Here is a 19,509-nt window from a genome sequence, read left to right on the forward strand (position 1 = left end):
CTTAGTGCCCTTAGTTGAAAGTACTTATGTACTGACCGAAATAGATATGCTAATGTTAGTTGTGAAGTGGCCTCTATGACTGAAAGCTGATTTCTTTTCAGCTGCCAAGATTAACAATGTTTTTCAGCATCAGTGCAAAACTATTCTCTGTAAACAATAACATTTAATTTCCACTGAACAGATCTTAATTCTTGCTTGTTTGGCTCCAGACACTATTCCGTACCAAGTATAAAAATATTTTATTCATTTTGCATGTCTAAATGAAGGGGACTAGATACTAATTGGAAAGTGTTTTGTGTCTACTACAATTTACTTCCACTATAGTGAAAGCAATACCGTTGTGCTACTTCCTTTGTTTGCCTCTTATTGTTGTTTTCTTAACTTTTTTGGAAGTTTTCTGAATTATTTTGTTGAATGTGACAATGTTTTTGAAATTTTTAATTAAAGTAATTTTTTCTCTTCTTTTTCTAAAGCACATCTTCCTTTAACTGCATCCCTTAAAAAAATCTTTAAAGGTTTGAGAAACTGGTGTAAATCTTGTGAGCTTTTTAAAAATTTTCACTAGCAGGAAAGGAGCCCTGTTTTTATTGGTGAAGAGTATTCCACAAATGTACAAATGCAGGAAAGTCATGGCATCATGCAAGTTAGGTTTCAAATATAAAACGTTAGGCTTTTATAATCTTATTAGAATGAAATATGATAAACCAATCACAGGAATTGTATTTAAAGTCTCCAGACAATGAGCTTTGATGCTTAGGAGATAGTGCTAGATAGTTTCTTGATTACAATGCTGCTACACGGCATGCTACTATTTATCCTCAGTGTAAAATACTTTTTTCAATAATAAAACTGAAACTGTCTCTGGAGTATTTAATTTATATTTGTGTCAGATATCTTCCAGTTATAGTATTTTTCTGCTACAGGGTCCTGTAAAGAGTGCATCTGTTTCCATTAAATCGGATGAACTGAGCAATCAGGAGGAAACTATGTCGGATTCAGTGTGTTTTATTACAAAAAAACGTGGCAAAGATAAGAAAATGACCAGAAAAAAGAGGAACTCCCATGAGGAAACTAATACTGGTGAAGAAAACCCATTGCTTTCTGATGAGAATCAGGTGATTTGCATTGCATGCTTTTGTGTGCTGACTGTCCTCCCTTCCTCTGAGCATAATTTGAGCACACTTGTGTTTTTTTCAATCGCCATTTATAGTTGATATAGATTTATCTATGTGTGTTTGTGTGTGTATAGACACGTATAAAAATTCATATGCAAACATTCTGGTACTGGTCTTTTGTAGCATTGAGTTTTGTCTATGTGCTGTGCCATAATAAACAGACATTACTTGCTAGTCATTGCTTCAAGGAAATAAATTCCTCTAAGAAATATACAATTCCAAACACTTTACCTGAATATAACACTGCTTTCACTAGTTCATTGTAGAATTCTGAATCTTAGCCTAGTTTCAGAATTTATCTAAAATAATGCTGTTCTCGCTTTTTTGATAGAGAAAAAATTATCAGAAATTGCACAATAGCCTAAACCTCATAGTTTTTTTAGTGTGATGGTTGTGTGACTGAGGGAGAGAAAGCTTCAAGGTCAGATGGAGGTAGATTTTTTTTTCTTGAGGTACAAGGGGTAGGTAAACGAAGAACTGTCTGAAAGACTTTTCCTGAGGTAGAGGAGGGAAATGAGAAAATGAGGAAGTGTTAGTCTTTTAGTGTTAGAGAATTGTGCAATATACAAAAATACAACAGTAAAAAGTAACATCCCCTGTGAATCTATTCTTACTTGCCCATAATTAACTTTTATCAATAAAGGCAATTTTATACTAAAATGTGAGAGCTGTGCAGGTCAAATCTTTCTAATATATCTGAGTTTGTGAAGTGAGAGTGTATTTCACAGGTTGTATCAGTTTGGCCTTCAGGAAATCTCTTGCTCCATCTCCCAGTCAAAGCAGACAGTTTGGGTTAGAGCCCAGTGCTTTAGGCTTTATCCAGTGTGGTACTGAAAACCCTTGAGGATGAGGGCTGGGCACCTCTCTGGGCAGTCTGTTCCACTGCCCCGCTGTTCTCAGAGCAGCTGGAACAAACGGGTTAAACAAAGCCTGATTCAGTTGCAGATGCATTCTGAAATGAAGGAAAATGAAGTGCCTCAAGGTGAGCCCAAAAAGAGACAGAAGGTATCACAAAACAAAAACCAAGTAACTGAAGAGAGAACCATTGGGAATCCAGGGATGGGCACTGGACAGCAGAAACAAGCAGAGAAGACTTCTACTAAAGGCAGGGAAGAACAACGTAAGTAAAAAATTGGATAAAAGTAACTTTACTTTATGCTACTTAGAATAACCAAAAGATAATTTTATTGTGTCTTCAAAGATTTTTGTGGCATGTCTGTTATCAGTATCTTGTTTTGGGGATACCAGAAGAAAATTGGTCTGGTTTGAGTTTGTGTTACCTGTTTACTGTATTGTAACACAAATCCACAAATTCTGCAGAGTAGGAATTTTGCTGGTTTTGACTTCAGAACTCTTTTTTTTTTTTTAGTGAAGGAGTTCTCAGAAATCTGAGTGTATTTGAGTTTCACAATTCCAAAAGGTTCGGTGTCTTTGGGAATACCCTTGAGGTGTTATTTGGCCTCTAAGAGGTGGCTAGAAAGGGAGGACTTGTCTCCCCATGCTTCATTTATCTGTTTCTGGTGAACAGCTTTATCTTTTCCTTTCCAGGAGTAAAACTAGCAGAAAAGAACACAGAATCCTTTATGATTTGTTTGAACTACCTAAGATATCTGAATGTATTCCACTGTATCCCTTTTTCATCTGGTGGTATTTTTAGTCCTTCAAACACCACGCCACTGAAAATATGAATTAATTTATCCCCCCACTGCTTTGTATATGCAGCTGATAAGAAGAAATGAGTTTGTCTACCCAATCTGATAATTTCTTGATATTGGGAGTCTGTCAAATAAGATACACACCTGCATTTGCTCTGTTAGGCTCAGTGTGTGTAGTCTGTAAGTTTATTATGGATATTCTTGTTCCATAGAATTTACAAGGACAATCTTATGGGAGACCACCAACAATTTTGAACTAACTCAAAAATGTGGGTTTTTCTGTGAAAGTTGTTTCTAAAAACAAAAGCAATAGGGTATGTGGGGGATGCTTGGGTTGAGGCAGCACTCATCCTGACCATTGGTACAGTGCTCATCTCTTCCTATAGCTGTAGCAACAAGGGTCTGCATTTAATATTGACAAATTGATTTTTCAACAATTACTTTTAACTGCATGCCAGTATTTGTTTCCAATAGGGATTTCTTTCAGTATATTGAGGTCATCTAAGTTTAGTTTTGAGGGGATGTATTGCCATGAGTTTTTCCCGGTTTTGCTGAGTTCATATTAAAGGAGAAGTTCGTACCTTCTCACGCTCTTTTAATGTAAACATCAGCAATGTTCTATAAACATAGCCATTGTTTTTACATTCTCTGCTGGGACAAACAAGACTGTGTGACAGTCCTCTTCACCAATGTGATGTGGAGGTGAGAATTCCTTCCTCCAATCCACAGGCCTCATAGAAAAAGTATAAAAGTAGGTTTTTGTAAATAAACCGGGGCTTCTGCCCTGCTGCTGTTGTTGCACCCAGATCTGTGTCCCCAGTCTGTTTTTCTAGTTAGGCCTCCACAGTGATAGGGATGTGAATGAGCAGAAATGCAAATGTTTGCTGTTGATATGCAAATGTTGAACTGATATAAATACTTTACCTCACTTTTTGCTTAAGAAAATTAATCATTAAAATGTGAACATGAGCTTATTACTATACCTGAGAGCAGAGATGATAAAAATATCTTGGACTCTGTATATAAATAAGGCAGTGGCAAAAAGATTGGTCAAAAAGTATTTCTTCTTTAGTATCAATATTTAAAAAAAACACAGATCAAGGCCTGTCAATTTAAAGTTTTTGTTTACCATAAGCACAGTTCTCTTGTAAACTTTCCCTGAAAAATATTTTGCTATCATAAGATACTAACCTAATAGGACTTTAGTATTCATGCTGGGCTTGTGGTTTTTCAAAATATATTATTACTGACAAACCAATTAAAACTCTTTTGAGAGACTTAGAACATACCTATTCCAGCTGGTTCCATTTCTCAAAACCTAAGCCCACTTTGGCCATAAAGTGTGTTTTAAACCAAACATTGGAACAATATTTTAAACCATTGTGATTACTTTAAATCATCTGCCAGGAGCTGTAATGATTTTGTCTAATCTGATTGTGCCGGGTACTGCCCATCCCACAGGAGGGAAGATCCCTTCCCGTGTAGGCCGTGCATCCAGGGCTGCAAGAACAGGAGTGACAGCGACCACACCAAGTAAGATAACCTGCCCTCTTCAGAAAGACATGTGCTGTAAAGGGAGACTTGACTTCGTTTTTTACAACTCATATTTCTACTCCTGCTCAAATAAAAGAATATCCTCTCTTTAAAAAGCAAGCAAACATTTCCCAAATGTTACATTTCAAGGTACATAGTCCAGCTTGTAAATTCATAGTAGTAAATGCCTGACATGTATGTTACAAAACTGGTTTATTGAACATTTTGGTGACTTTTTGATGCAGTACTTGCATTCATGATTTTCAAAGAACAGGAACACATACATGCTATTACTCCTGCTTGTTTAGTTTTCACTTCATGAATACTGTGGTTGTGCTGTACCACCATACATTAGCTCATGTTCATCACTTCTTAAAATGCACTAAATTATCTCAAATGGAGTGGTATTTATTGTTTTCTTTAACTGCAGAATTTGGGGTTGGGTTAGATGATCTTTAAAGGCCCCTTCCAACCCCAACCATGCTCCTGTGATCCTCCAGATTATCAGGCAATGGGCCATGTAGCTGCTGGAATAGATTCTTCTGGTCCTGTTTGGTAGCTGTGTCTGCAGCCTTTAACTAGAGGGGTGCATTGACTTCTTTGAGGCTGTACCAACAGGTGTCACAAAGTCCCCCTACTAAGTACTAAACCTCCTTAGAACCAGATCAGATCTGTGAATCTTCTTATTTTTTGGAATTTCTTAGACTTTAAAAAGTTGCACGAGGCTCAATTCAAGAAAATGGAATCTATTGCTGACTACATTGAGAGGAAAAAAAAACTGAATGAAAATTGCAGCGCAGTCAAGGTAAGAGATAACACAGGAAGATACCCATTGTTGGCATATTCATTTATTTCCAGGGCCTTTCTGTACAAGCCTTACCAGGTCTCTTTAGATCAGTAAGTGGCTGGTCGTGTGAACATGAAGTGGAATGTTATAACCAATGAAATTTAACTGTAGTCTTACATAATTAGTTATATATAGTTATTTCTATATAACTTATAGAACTGTACAACTTTTTATGTGTTAACAGTGTACAGCTGTAGAAACCAACAACTAACTTAACGTTTTTGAGTAAAAATAATTGTCACATTTTACTTTTGTGAAAGATCTCCTGGAACTTTTGTTCACAACTCTTTGAATTGCTGCAAAATTTAACCAAGAGGATAGGTTATTTTTCGAAGAGCAGGAATTAATGTTAAGTTTCTCTTTGGTGTCTATCATCCCATGGCTGCATATGATTCTCCTTAAAAATACCTGCAATATGTGTTGTTCTCTGTTCTTGTATTTCACCCTCACACGGATGAAAGCTGCTAACAGGCCTCTCACAAAGTGCAGTAGAGCCTAAAAGTGACACTAATATATCAATGAATGTATGAATGAATATGTCAATGGCCATAGAATCACTCAGGTCAGTTAGTCTAGCACTGCCAGGTCCAAATCAAACAGTAACAATGAATGAAACTCCTGAGCATTACATTTATTTTTGATGATCTGTATTGTATCAATGTATACTTCAGACAAATTATTGTTGGCAGGTGCTGACCAGAAAATCAAATCCCTTAAGAGCATCAGAAAAAGACACTCCATGTTCTAAGGTACATGTTGTCAGGTCAATTTAATAATAATAAAAATACTTACATTTAAAATATGCTTTTAAAGGGGGGAAAAAAAAGGGGAGAAAACTGAAGAGGCCATATGCTTCTGATTCACTGTGTATTTTTGCTTCTCTTGACTGCTTTGTAGACAGATTTTCAGCAGAGTCTGGTAACTCAGAATTTGGTTTTCCCTAGAAACGAGGCAGTGGCAAAAGATTTTTATTCAGCCCAAATCCAAAAAGAGGCAGATTCTCCAACACCTGCACTCCCAGTAACCTGCGGCGCTCACCACGCAATTCTCTGAATGCTGCTAATCGGAGTATTTTATCCCAGAAATCTTCATTTCATCCTTCTGTTCTTTCAACATCCAAAATGAATGTCAGGTAAAAATTACAAACCAAAACTACCAGCAAGCCATTTGATAAAATACACATGAAATAATCAACACTGACTATGATTTTACTACATTATTTCTCTTCCAAACATGAACTATGCAAGACTAATTCTGATTACTAACTTTCAGTCTGGCTTTGTGGGTGGCTTAAGCCTCACTGTGCTGTTACTGTCTTCATTCTTCATTTTTATGTTTGTTAGAAGAATCTCAAATCCTGGTTTTCATTTTGCTTAAGCCAAATGATACAAAAACAAGCAAATTATTTTTCTTCGGTTACTCCGTTAGGTTTCCTATTTTGCCGGGCAACATAATAGTTTCTGTTTATCTGAATTAATTTATATGTGATTTTTTTAAACAGAACTCTCTTCAGTATTCCAGGTGAACCTTGCAATAGTTTTTAGGTATTTTCTTCCTGTTGTCCTCTGCTTCCCCTCCCCTTCAGTGTCACAGCAGAGGTCCTCTTGTAATATAAGCAGACTGTTTCTAGCAATGGCAACCAAGCTGACACCAGACCTCATGAGGAATGGCTAAATGAATGAACTCATACTCAGTGCTATTATACCTCATCTCACTTCCTTTTAGAGCACCATGTGTATGCCATCATTTGTCCACAGTAATCTAGTTCTATATTAGTCTTAATACTTCATGAACTTCTGTTATCAGTATGTTTTATTCATTTCTTAATTTTCCTAAAATCTTGAGCAAGAAATATTTTAAAAGAAGGAATTGAAAGGACAGTCCTTACGTTATCCTATTGGTAAATGTCCTTTTGCTTGGATTTCTAGTGAAAGCCTTTATTTCTACTATATCTTTGTTGATTTCTAACTATTATACTAATGTTGACTTTATCAGTTTCCTAAACTCTCCACAGTGACTGAAGTTCTGATTAGACATTCTCCCTTTGCTAGCAGTACATGGTTGTTCTCAGGCCGTGTAACTTTCTCTCATGGCCTTCACTTTTCAGCTTTTGCATGCCGAGATCATGGCTGCTGGGGCTTTTTTTTGTCCCTGACTGAAGTGCGTGTGGGATTTTTGTTTTTAAGTCAGATAATGCAGCTTCTCATGTTGGTGTCTGATAATATATAATTGTGTGACTTTGGAATGCAGGTCTTCTGCTGTTCCTCTTGTAGGTCTTTGAGGTCTAGCACTCTGTTAGTTGTCTTTAAGTTTTTCTTAATTTGAATTTTAAAACTAATGAAGTATGCAGTGCTTTACTACAGAATCCAGATGTAATGTATATCATTTGTGTTGGTGAATAAATCTCCAGCTTATTACATCCAAATATATTTGCTTTTCAAAATAACAAGAAAGTCACTTCTTTGTAATTTCTAATGTTACTTACTACTATTGACACTGGCTTGAAACTTGAAGAGTTATACCAGCAAGGTATTTTAGTACAGTTTTTGTATGAGTTCTGAACATCTTTCATACAGTAAATCCTTCTACCTGTAATAAAAGTAGAATGCAGAACCTTCTCTATTCTGGCACATTGCTTACATTCCTTGTCGGTGACTAAATTTATCTTTGTATTTCTAAAACTTTCCAGGTTCTCAGAGGCCACAAAAGATAATGAGCACAAACGCTCTCTTGCCAAGACTCCATCTAGAATGTCTCCATACATGGAGGAGATCTGCACACCTGAGGCTCAAAAGAGCTGCAAACCCCTAAGTCAGAAGAACAGTAAGGGAAATGCAAGAAATAATGATCTGACTACATCAAAGGGTAAAGTGGATGGTGAATATTTGGCTCTTTCGGATAAAGACTTTTGTCTTACTGAATTGCTATACATGTTTTTAACAATCAACTGTCATATAGACCCAGGTTTTTAATTCTCTGATTTATGACTGTTTCTTCAGAAACTGCAGTAGTTTCTTTATTTCCTTTGTTTTCCTGTGGTTTGACTAAAACGTTTAGGTTCTGTGACTTAAACATATAGTACCCAGCTACCTATAGAAAAGAGGATAGAAGATCTTCTAGACCTCTAGGGACTACATAGCAAAAGATTCATACAGCAGATACAGGGACACTCTGTCTGCACAGAGAGGAATTTCTGACACTTTCTCAGAGGTCTCATTCTCCTTGTGGGGTTAGCATGCATCAGACTTCTAGCTGTGCTTTAGGACAATCTGCTATCAGCCTCAGCACCAACTCAGGACCTAAAATTAAGAAAAATCAGAAGTCTTCTGATTACTAACAATCTCTGCAGGACCACAGCGCTGCTATCCAGCCATTGACACCCTTAGCATCACAGGGGTATTTGCAGAGGTCAAGAACCCAGAGCTTCCTGGTTTGCTGTATAATAATACTGATGTTTTTAAGGGGCAAGCAAAGTTCCATGCTGATCTGAAGCTGGCCTGTTCCAAAAGAATTCTTTATTTAATGTGAAAAACCACTTAGTTCCAAATAGGCAGAGAAGAAACACAATTTGCCTTCAAGGACTAGACAGACACATGGAATTGTATGTGCTCTTCCATAGTATAATCACAGCTAAAGGGCCAAGTACTCTACAACTCTTGCCCTCCCTATTTCAGATGAGCTGTGTTTGTGCAATTCTGTCTGTAGAGGTGGCAGCAGGGGCATTTCATTTAATGGCTCTTTGGTAATTGTAGTGTGGTCTTCACAGGCACTTTCCAACTGTGTGCATTGATGCTCTTGCTACTCTAATTATGGTATCTTGATGCCTTTTGTAGTTCTTACCCCCTTCAAGTTTGGCGCTCAATCTGCAGAACCCACAAGTGCAAAGAAGACATTTGATCTCAAAGCAAGTCTCTCTCGGCCACTTCGCTACCAGCCCCACAAAGGTACCGTGCCCCTGGGCACTGTGTGTTGGTCACACCCCTCACCCTCAGCTGCTCCTGCAGGGGTGCATTGATACTAAGCAGTGAGGGCAAAGTTTACAGTCTCTTTTCCTGCCCTTTTCCTTTCTCTCTGGGTTCCCACGCAGTCTGATGTTAAATTTCTTTATAATCTATGCTTTAAGAGCCTCCCTACTGAAAATTAAGATTTTATGACCAAAAGCCCATAAGTAGAAGAATAAATATCCTTGTATTCCACTGAATAGGTGTATGTACAGGAAATATGCAATATTCCTTACACAATAAGTTTTTTTAATCTCGTGAGAGAAACTGACCTTTGCATGGTGAGTGTTACTTCTAAGTACAGTCACCTGTTACTACTTACAGAAGAATTACTTGTTGGGAATGGGCTGGTAGAAGTGATAGCACAGCTTAAAGAGGCATTTCATCTTCAAGCAAACCAGCAAGAAACAGGCCAGCTAGGATAAATTCACAATAAGAAGTTAAGCACACAATTACTAAACTATTAAACTAGCCTCTCCTTTTGCCCCTGATTTGTAGGACGACTAAAACCATGGGGAGAATTTAAAGAAAATGCTGTTCTCAGTAAGTCTGGTGGCAGCAATATCTGCTCACATAAGAAATATTACAAACAGCCACATCTCCAGACAAGGTTAGTACACCACTCGTCGTTTTATGAATAGTGTTACTTAATATAATATGATTCATTCTTCTTAGGACTTAAATGTGGTTTGGGAAAGAATACTTTTGTATTAAAGCCATTTTTCCTTCCAATAACTGTTCAGTTTCAGGAAGCCAACAAAGAAGGCCCTTCTGAATTTGTTAGGCTTTTTTTCTATGAATGGTAACAGTTCCAGAGTCTGGAGATTTACCTTCATCTTGGAAGAACCTGTCAATATTGACAAGCTGTTACCTTGAGTGTTAGACCTTTACGTCTGAGAGAAGTATTTGCCTGAAGGTTTGGGTTCAGTCCATAATGGTACTGATCTCTCTCCTATGGCAAAGGCAGCACACTGATTAGACCAGGGGTCAGCTTCAGATTCCTTCGGTTTCTTGTGTCTCTACCTCTAATAAAACTTGACAGGGTCTGTTTTTCCCCTCCAGGGAAGAAAGGCGTGAGATACTTGAGCAAGACAGAAAAAAGAAAAAGGATCACACTCTTGGAAGACGTAGAGGCCTCTCTGCGTGTTAGGACAAATAAGTGTCCAAGACATCACTGTAAATATGTTCCTCTCATGTAAAGGCTTGTGCTGTCTGTGTATGGTTCAGGTTGCTATTAGCTAGTGGAATCCAGAGAGCAACTAATGAGACCTTGTAATGGGCCCTGTTTTTGTAATCAGTTTCTCCAGTGAGATGAGATTTCTAAACTTTCAGAGGCTTAGAACTCTTGTTGCTTCATAATATTTTCATTTAACTAACTTACTTGACTAAAAGATGTTAAGAAAATATAAGTGGAAAAAAGATGCTCAAGAAGCCTCCTTGCAACTTAGGATAGACTTGTGCATCAGAATGCACTTGTTGCATGCTAGAATGCAGCTTTGGATAGCAAGCTTCAAAGTTGGAAGTACCTGCTTGCCCTGTTCTCCAGTTCAAGCCTTAAATTCTCTAAGTTACAGCAATTATTCAGCATTTCTAGTTGCATCCTTATGAAGTAGAGTTTCAAGGAGAAGAAAAAATATGCAAGCTCTCTGGAAAACTAATGCATACCATAATTGTAAACTGAACTTTCTAAAGAAACTCTCTTGCTTTTCATCTCTAAGATGTTTAAAAGAGGTTATAATAGTGTTGAGGCACATTCAATACCTTTGTTTTAAAAGCTGTTATTTTTACATTAAAAAATACATAGAAAAGTTGTCTGGATTTGTTAAGGGTAGAAGTAGAAAGGTAATTTAGCAGTTGTAATCTAGATGTAAAAGCAATTTTTTTAATAAATTTAATGGGGAAGTATTTTGTATATGTCCTGTTTATCACTGGCCTTATCATTTAATACAGTGCACAGAACTGCTTCCTCAGTAGCTCTTTTTGTTCACACTTGTATTTACTGCTGTGTTTTGCTGTGCCAAGTTTTCCTCACCAACTCACCTGCCTCCCACTCCATATAAGATGTTTGCTCTGATATCTTTAGAAACAATAACCCTCACCCTTCTTTTACAATTAAGCTGTTGAATTCTGTGCAAAAGGAAAATGATAGTACAAGATCCTGTTTCAGCTTGCTTCACTGTGGTCTCTTCCATATAAAATACAGGTACATTTACTGTTTCTAAAGTATACTTAAACAAGGTCACTGTGGAGGAGGTCAGTGCTTTAATTACTTCAATTTATTGAACTGGATTTCTCTGAAAAAGGGATGTATGAAGGTTCTGTGCCACCAGCTGAGGCTGTGAATTTTTACAACAGAGCCTTGGCTAACTGCACACAGCAAAAGGGGGATCTGCTCTGCCCTGTGAAGGTGCTAAGGAAGCCAAGCTGTGCCTCCTCGGGAAGCAGAGCGAGCTGGGGCTTTCCTCCCACCCCTTCTTTGGAGTGTTACTTCTTTCCAACAGCCTTGGCTCTGTAACACTGTAGGATTATCCTCAACAGCTCTAAAGGAAATGTCAAGCCTGCTGCATTGCTCTTGTTTCCATTCTGGCAGTGTCAACTTTTTCTTTTTTTAGCTATCTAGAGAAGCCAAAGCTAAAGGTTGAAATACTTCTGCCTTTTCCACTTCTGGTGCTGCTCTTTGTGCATTTCAGTAGCTGAGTCACACTAAAGGACCACTCCTCAGAGTAATAATTTGTATCCCTTTTTCAGTTTAAAACAAGCAGATGCAAGTCTTTTACACCTGTCAACAAACTACATAATGTCGAAAATGGAAGTGTTGGACAAGAAAAGAACAACAAACATATTAAATACTTTTATTTCAGTAAAAGTCAGGACAGAAGCCCAAACTTACCCAAGGAAGAGTTACTACTTTGTAAGAACATCACAGCTGCTCTCAGGCTACACTGCAGTCCATCTATGTACAGTCTCTCAGGATTCTGTATTTGGGAGTTTATAGATGCCAGTGGTGTCACACTTCATGCATTTATCTCTTTAATGTTTGCATAGGCTCTTCAAGTTGTTAAAAACCACACATGAAGTATTTTATAAAAATAAACCAAATATCTGAAGAATTTTCCAAAGGACACTAATCCAACTTATACTGGAGTATTCTTGTCATATATTTCATAGGCAAACTCCTCTCTGTGAGCTCTGTCATTTAGCAGACCAATAAAATCGATCTCCAGCTGGAATGGACCATCTACTTTATCTCCAATGGTGAATCCAAGGGTTCTCACCTAATTAAAAGAAAGGTATTTATAACATTACAATCAAACTCACTTATATCTCCCACTTCTATATTTTACACACCATTCAGCCGTCTTCTTTAAACTGGTATTTGTTCAAAATGCAGCAGCATTTTTAAGGCTTGAACTCTTCACTACCCCATTTTCAATAGAGACCCCAGTGGAAATGACTCCACATTTGCCTTTCTACCACTGTGTTAATAAACCCTTGATTTAAAATGGCCTGAGTCTAAAGCAACAGGTACTTTTGTCCTTCATGGTTTGTGTACAGCCAGTTCCATCACAATTGGGTTTCTAAACACATTTTCATAACATCACAATTCTTTCATGAATAGGAAAAACAAAGATGTAATTAAGCATGGAAGGGATCACTCTAGATAAAGTGATATACCATCTACTCTGTGAAAACACCAAACCAGACAGTTTAAAACTTAATTTTAAGCTGGCAAGAAACTTAATTACTGAGTTTAATAGCAAGATAAGGTTCTTAGCCAGTGTTTTCCAATTAGAATGTTGTTCTTAAAGCTAAGAACAAATCTGTGTGGTTCAGGCGTGCTTTCTATTAGCCTGTGGCTTGCCCTGATGCTCCCTCAGCTGTCCCATGTGACAAAACACCTCCACGGTTAAGAGCTCAGTCAAGTCACCAGTGCAGGCCACCCCGAGCTGCCCCAAAGCCCTGCTGAGGGCAGGTCTGAGCAGTGCCCATGATCGTAAGGACTGCTGTAAGTTAAGGAAAACAATGCCTAGGATGTGTCAGGTGAATAAATGTGGACTGAGTCTAAATATATATTGCAAATATATGCTAAATAAACAACAGAACAAAGCTAGATGAATGCACTGACACTCCTCTGCATCATTCTAATGCTTTCAATGCTATTCCTTCCCCAGCAGCAAGCTCTACAAGCAGCCCTTTGGCTTTTGGAGCCCAGAGAGTTTTAAAAGCTCCTTTTTTCCAAATTGCATTGGTACAGATAATCTACGGCAGTCACCTAAACTCTCTGCTCTGCAGAATCTATTCCTTTGCAAGCTTTACATACATGGGCTGTTTCCTGCCTTTTTTATTCCTATTTAACAACTACCTTCTGCCTTTTCAGGTTCCTAGAAAAACATACATTAGTACCATGAGGGCCATTCATTTAAGAGTTGGACCTGATGGTCCCTGTGGGTCCCTTCCAACTCCAAATATTCTGTGTGTGACCAAGACATTTTATTAAGATTTCTTTAACTACCTTCACACTGCTTCCCTGATTTTTGGGTTTCTTTAAAGTATTTTGTAAAATTACACTGCAAGTACATAATTTTTACTGTCAAAATGCTACACATAAAATAACCATCAACAAAACTTCAGTGGAAGATGCTCAGATCAAGTACTGATTCATCCCTTTAACTCCTAGTAAATATTTTTAAATACCCCATATACAACATCATGTTTTCATTTACCATACAGGAGAATAAGTACCTTATAACATGAAGAGGTCCTGCTATTTCAAATTCACAAACATTAGAGAATTTGTAAGTTATGTACATCAGGCCAATATAATCTTGAAGGAAATCCTGAATTTCTTACAGAGCAGTTGTATGTTCCTTATACTGCCTTTTCAAATGAAATTTCAAACAAAGCCCACAGAAAACTTGCCTTGTCTAACCAGACAGGATGCTGGTTATCCTGGACTCTTCCTCTACTGGAGAAAAAGAATTTGGAGAATGGAATCTGACATAAAACAAAACAAAGCAAAACCAGACTTAATGTCATCAGTATATAAAACAGAAACTTAGGAAAAATAAAATAACGTGTTAGTAAAGTAATGCTGCCATATCTGTTACCAGCATTAGCTGGGTACATAGAATGGCACACAGGAATGGGCCACATTAACCCTTTCGACCGGCCGCTCACAGCAGGTCCCGGCCCGCCCTGTCCTGTGGGGGCGCAGCCGTCACACAGGAGCGCTGCCCTGTCACGACACGGCGCAAGGCTGCAGCACAGGGGGCGGCTGTTCACACCGACATTGTCTCCTTCCACTAACACGGAAACAAACCAGGAATTGCTGCAAAGTCCAGCACGGGGGCACACGGACAGCTCGTCTGCACCTGCCTGTGGATTTCACAGAGCAAACCTCGTACTCAGGCATCAGCACCTCTAGCAAAGCATTCAGGATAATGTAAAAATGTCTTTGAAAGTAGCAGGAGCAAGAAAGCAGGGCTGGCTGGTAAGGGGGAGAGGAAAACATCCAAGCCAGCAATGACACTCCAACTTCCATCCTACCAGCTCCTCATCTGTGAAACAGCAGGCACTTCCCACGTGATTGGACAATGTTATCACGGAGCACTTGACACCAATGCGTAAGGATGTGCAAACCTCCCTATCGTTGTCATCAGACAATTACAAAAGGTCCCAAAGTTGCACCAGAAAAGAGCTGCAACTCACACTTCTAAAACATTATTCTGTGTCACAGAGTCAAGAGTCACAAATGACAAACCCCCAACTCTTGAGTCTGACTGACTCCAGAGAGGCTGCGAGCTAAGCAAATCCTGTTGCATGGAACAAATCCTGCATCAGTCTACACCCATTGTATTACAGGTAAAATGGTTATCACAGAATATTCCGGGCAACACCCGTTAAGTTTCAATTGCTGTATCTGTGCTATTACTCCAGCAAGAGCCAACACTTGGTGGATCAATTCTTTAACACAATTGACACAGTGTGCCCTCCCTCAGTCCAGTTTTGGGAACTCCCAAGCCAAAAGCACATGTCTATTGCATAACGAAAACATGGAGTGGACAGCAACAGAAACCAACTGTGAATGTTGAAAGGATTCCCCTTCCCGTATTTTGGCCAGGACCTCAAGACAGTCTCATTAGTTTGAAAGATTCATTAGCTCACCTGTATCTCCTCCCAGTAGGGGCCTCCTCGGGTGAACATGAAGTAGCTGTAGAGGTCATCCTTCTGATGAGAGAAGTAAGGGTCTGTATAAATGTTGACCATCCAAGGTCTGCCATCACCACGGACACGTAAATACAGACTGTTGAAGTTCGACCAGTCATAATACTTCTTCCTGTTAAAAGATCCCTACAAATTATTGATAAATAGAATTATTCCTCCTTAATAGAGGGACACTTTCTTTATGAGAAACAGAACATGGTTGCTTTGATCACTGCCCTTGTTATGTCAGATAGTATTTACTGTAACACAGTGCACACAGCTACTCTGTCCACCCTGGCTTCTGAGCTCACTGAATTTCCTTCAGCACTATTATTAGAGACCACAAATTGCAATATTGCCACTCTGAGGACTCACACTTTCATTATTAGCCACAATCATGTAACTGTCACAAATCCAGACCTCCTTCCTAGGACTGAATTCCTTACCAGGCAAGTACACAAATGCTGCAGTGATAGACCAGCACTTATGTACTTCTCTAAGTTTAATATTCTGTGGTCAGTTCTAGATAATTCAGAAGTGATGACAGGAAATTGAAGAAGTGAAATAATTTACCCCCTTTGATAACTTCTCAACTGAAGACTAATGAACACTGGGAGCATTTAACGTTTTCCACCTCTTTTTTCATTAACTGTGTAAAATAATAAGACTGCAAGCATCTCTAATTCTTTATTGCATTTTTTCCAAGGACCTGTAAAATCCTGATGTTGTCATTTGCATAACAGCATATCCAAGAGTCTTCAGAGTGCTATACTGAGGTCACCTGGGCAATGAGGGGAGGGGCAGGAGCATTATTGGCCAGAATTGCCAAGCAGCCAAAATGAGCACCAAAAATTCAGACGTTTCCCCTTTATTTTACAGCACTATTATGGTTACTGATCAGCTATTGTTCTACCAACAGAATAAGCAGATCATGAATATATAAATAGAAGCCTGTAGCTTCTAAAATTTTATGGTTTTAACAGTTTTGAGCCTTTCTATTTAAATAAACATGGACTGATACACGGCACCAGTTCAGAATTAGGAGGTGAAAGTTTGAGTCATATCTGCACAAGTCAGTAGCAGTTGTGAGAATTTAACTCAGACAAGGCTCCACTTGTCCCACTCATCTGAGCCAATGTTACCAATTTTACCAACCAATCAGCGTTCATTTGTCTCTCATTTACCCACTGATTTTGCTTACTCATATTCTCTGCTCCCCAACATTCTGGCCCAGAAATTATTTTACCTGAGTACTTGTGCCAAGAAACAAACAACAGAACACATAAAATATTTAAGTATTTTATCCAGTACGTGAAAATGTTTCTTTGCTTTTAAAGGTGCTTAGAAATAAGGGATGAAACCAGCAGTATTCATAATAAGCACATGCATTTCTGGTTCTATTTTGCTCAATTCTGAGCTATCAAAGATTTGTGTCTTGCTTTTTCTGATGTACAGTAGGAAGCAGACCTCCAAAAAGCACATTTCAAAGCATTGTTTCTGTCCCCATGAGAAAATTAGTTCATTTACCCTAACCAAGTCTGATGAATAGACCAAGTTAAAGCCCAGAAAATTCTTACTTACAACATATTCAATTAACTTCAAATTTAGAAAGATGTCCATTTTAATCATATCAATTTTGGATATAAAGATTCATTCCAGATCCTTCATTTGTAAGGATGCTGCAAACAGGCCTGTCTGTTGTACATAAGCAAATGATCAAATATGTATTATTCCTTTTCTAAGAAAGGAAAACAAAATCCAAGAAAAAATTTAAGTTTCTTCCAGGTCAAAGCGTGCACAGCAGCAATTCCATCTCTGAGAGAAAATGCAGTACTCCTGAAAGTGATCAGCACTTGCTGTCACTGGGATTCCACAAACACCCTCAGATTGCTCAGAAGCAAGCACAGAGCTGTACTCACCACTGCTGGTCTGGATCTCATACTGCAATATCCACTGTATTTTGTCTCCCCATCCCGAGGTACTTCTGTATTGAGGGTTCCATACAGCAGAGCAGCCTGGTTATTCCTACCCAATTTGATGTAAACTTTACTCTTCCCTCCAATCTCCATATCAGAGGAAATAACCCATTTATCTAAATCTTCTTGGCTCCTAAACTGCCACAACACCCTTGTTTGTTCCAACAAGTGCTGACTTAATTGATGGCCTCCATGTCCTTTTAAGTAATCTTGGGTTTCCTTCTTCAGCAAGCTTAGCTGAGTCTTTAGGCGATCAACGCTCTTCTTAAAGCTCAAATCAGCATTCTGCCAAGAGGGTTTTTTATCAGGCTCTGTCCCTGGCCTCCTGTAGCTGCTGTACAATTTTGAATTGCTGAGGAGAGGTCCGAGTAAGGAGAGCAAACCTTTGTGCCTGCAGCATCCACCGCGGGAGGAAGCACCATCCCGCAGCACCACAGCCAGAGCCATACTGGTAACTTGAAGAGTTCACGTCTAGTAAGGAATTATTGGATTGAAAGTTAATTTAACAACAAAACTAGAATTCAGAGCTCTCTCACTGTAGTTTCTGTAGTTGATCTTCTCCTTTAATGAAAAAGAGAAAAAGTTACAATAAATTACATATGAGATGCTTGTGAAACTAACTTTTATAAGCGGTATTAGCAAGAAATCATTCAAATCATTCATTTCCAAGTCATTGGAAAACAGAATTAAAAAAACCATCAGGAGTGACACTTCCTCGAGTTTACTTACTGACTTCCACCCCACACTTTCCCCTCTTCCCACAGTGTGAAATCCCCATGCAAGTAAGAAAACCTAAGTAAACTACTTCAAATAAAAATGAAAATCAAAAAGAAAATCCGTTTCTCCTCTTCCTTTCCACTGTAAATAACTTTAGGTGTTATGAATAACACCAGCAAATACAACCCATGCAGGTTTCTAGAAGATGACACCTATGTAACTAAAAAGCTTTATTCCCTGTATGAAAATCACAAATTCTCAACAGGTATATGCTAATGCCACACAGACAAAAATGACAATCTCATCTGACACAGACTGACAAGGCTTTTCAAATATGAAGTCCTGCAGCAGCCATACCACATTCTTCTTCCAAGTCATCCTCAATATGCCTGTTTTAGCATTACAGAGACATTTGCAAAGACGAAAAAGTTTAACATGAAAGACTGCAATTCAATAGGGTTTTTTAAAATAAGGCTTCAGGAAAACTCTGCTCAAGGCTCTGTACAGAGGCTATTTTCACTTACTTGTAAAGTTAGGTAGGTGGTTTTTTTTGGGTTTTTTTTTTCGTGTCACAGACTACAAAACCAGAAATGATGTCACATTCTTCAACTTCTCTGAGTTTTAAGAATGGATCCAGGCACCCTACTCAAATTCTCTATATGTCACCCACCTTCCTTTACTCACTGTAAAATTCACTACTGTTATTCTCACACTCTAAGTTATGTCTAAAGCTACACTGAAAAAATTCACACTTTGTTCTATCGTGCCCTTCACAAGACCGGAGGTAAGTTCGCGATCAAGAAACCCTGTCTCCTCATTGCTTCACTCGAGTACAAGAAGAGAACGGAGAATTTGAATACATTCTACCTTAGCCCGGTCGTTGTCCCTTTGCTTTAGCAGCCCGCCGGTGCGGAGCCAGCCCGACTCCCGGCCCGGCAGCTGCGACACCTCGGCCTCCGCCGCGGCCCCGCCTGCGCCGCCCCGCGCCGCGGCCTGGGCAGAGGCGAGGCCAGGACGGGGGAGCGGCGGCCGAACCCCGTCCCCGCAGAGCGGCCGCCTCGCTGCTCCCGCTCTGTGACCCACAGACCCCGGCGCCCACACCTTCCCGGCGCCCACACCTTCCCGGCGCCCACACCTTCCCGGCGCCCACACCTTCCCGGCGCCCACACCTTCCCGGCGCCGGGTCTCTGCGCCCGAGCCGGCCAAGCAACGAGCACCGCGCCGCTCGAGTTCCGGCGCCGGCTCCCCCCGACGTCCCGCCCGCGGCGGGGGCCGAGCGCGGGCCTTGCTCTGCGCGGATCTCCGGACGCCGGAGCGGCGGCCCCGGGGACAGCGCGCGGCTCCGTGAGGGGACAGCGGCGGCGGCCCCGCCCTCGCCCCGCCCCACGCGCCGCGCATGCG

The 19,509-nt window shown here is 39.5% G+C and overlaps 2 protein-coding genes across 9 annotated transcripts in view; one reads left to right on the top strand and one right to left on the bottom strand.

Annotated features, from left to right (window-relative positions):
* NUSAP1 (nucleolar and spindle associated protein 1) overlaps positions 1-11,174 on the top strand; it is a 34,434-nt gene extending 23,260 nt beyond the window's left edge. For 3 of the 4 annotated variants that reach the window (XM_063398528.1, XM_063398527.1, XM_063398526.1), the window contains 10 exons: positions 924-1,115; positions 2,115-2,295; positions 4,274-4,363; positions 5,068-5,168; positions 5,900-5,959; positions 6,155-6,342; positions 7,900-8,075; positions 9,044-9,154; positions 9,710-9,821; positions 10,274-11,174. In XM_063398528.1, coding sequence (XP_063254598.1) covers positions 987-1,115; positions 2,115-2,295; positions 4,274-4,363; positions 5,068-5,168; positions 5,900-5,959; positions 6,155-6,342; positions 7,900-8,075; positions 9,044-9,154; positions 9,710-9,821; positions 10,274-10,361 — 1,236 coding nt within the window. In that variant the 5' untranslated portion in view covers positions 924-986 and the 3' untranslated portion in view covers positions 10,362-11,174. The remainder of the gene's footprint in view (positions 1-923; positions 1,116-2,114; positions 2,296-4,273; positions 4,364-5,067; positions 5,169-5,899; positions 5,960-6,154; positions 6,343-7,899; positions 8,076-9,043; positions 9,155-9,709; positions 9,822-10,273) is intronic. The other variant, XM_063398529.1, reaches the window with a different exon arrangement.
* Positions 11,175-12,039: 865 nt separating this feature from the next.
* Positions 12,040-19,413, bottom strand: NDUFAF1 (NADH:ubiquinone oxidoreductase complex assembly factor 1). Of its 5 annotated transcripts, none has more exons than XM_063398530.1 (6): positions 19,244-19,371; positions 18,976-19,209; positions 17,335-17,952; positions 15,377-15,562; positions 14,132-14,206; positions 12,040-12,486 (listed from the first exon to the last, which is right to left on the bottom strand). In XM_063398530.1, the coding sequence occupies exons 3-6, from the start codon at positions 17,836-17,838 to the stop codon at positions 12,346-12,348; spliced, it is 906 nt and encodes a 301-aa protein (XP_063254600.1). In that variant the 5' UTR covers positions 17,839-17,952; positions 18,976-19,209; positions 19,244-19,371; the 3' UTR covers positions 12,040-12,345. The 5 variants fall into 5 exon arrangements, with proteins under 5 accessions (XP_063254600.1, XP_063254601.1, XP_063254604.1 ...); XM_063398531.1 differs by having other exon boundaries at positions 19,261-19,367; XM_063398534.1 differs by lacking the exon at positions 18,976-19,209 and having other exon boundaries at positions 19,276-19,413.
* Positions 19,414-19,509: the final 96 nt, after the last annotated feature.

The sequence above is a fragment of the Prinia subflava genome, chromosome 5, assembly GCF_021018805.1.
Source record: "Prinia subflava isolate CZ2003 ecotype Zambia chromosome 5, Cam_Psub_1.2, whole genome shotgun sequence".
NCBI lineage: Eukaryota > Metazoa > Chordata > Aves > Passeriformes > Cisticolidae > Prinia > Prinia subflava.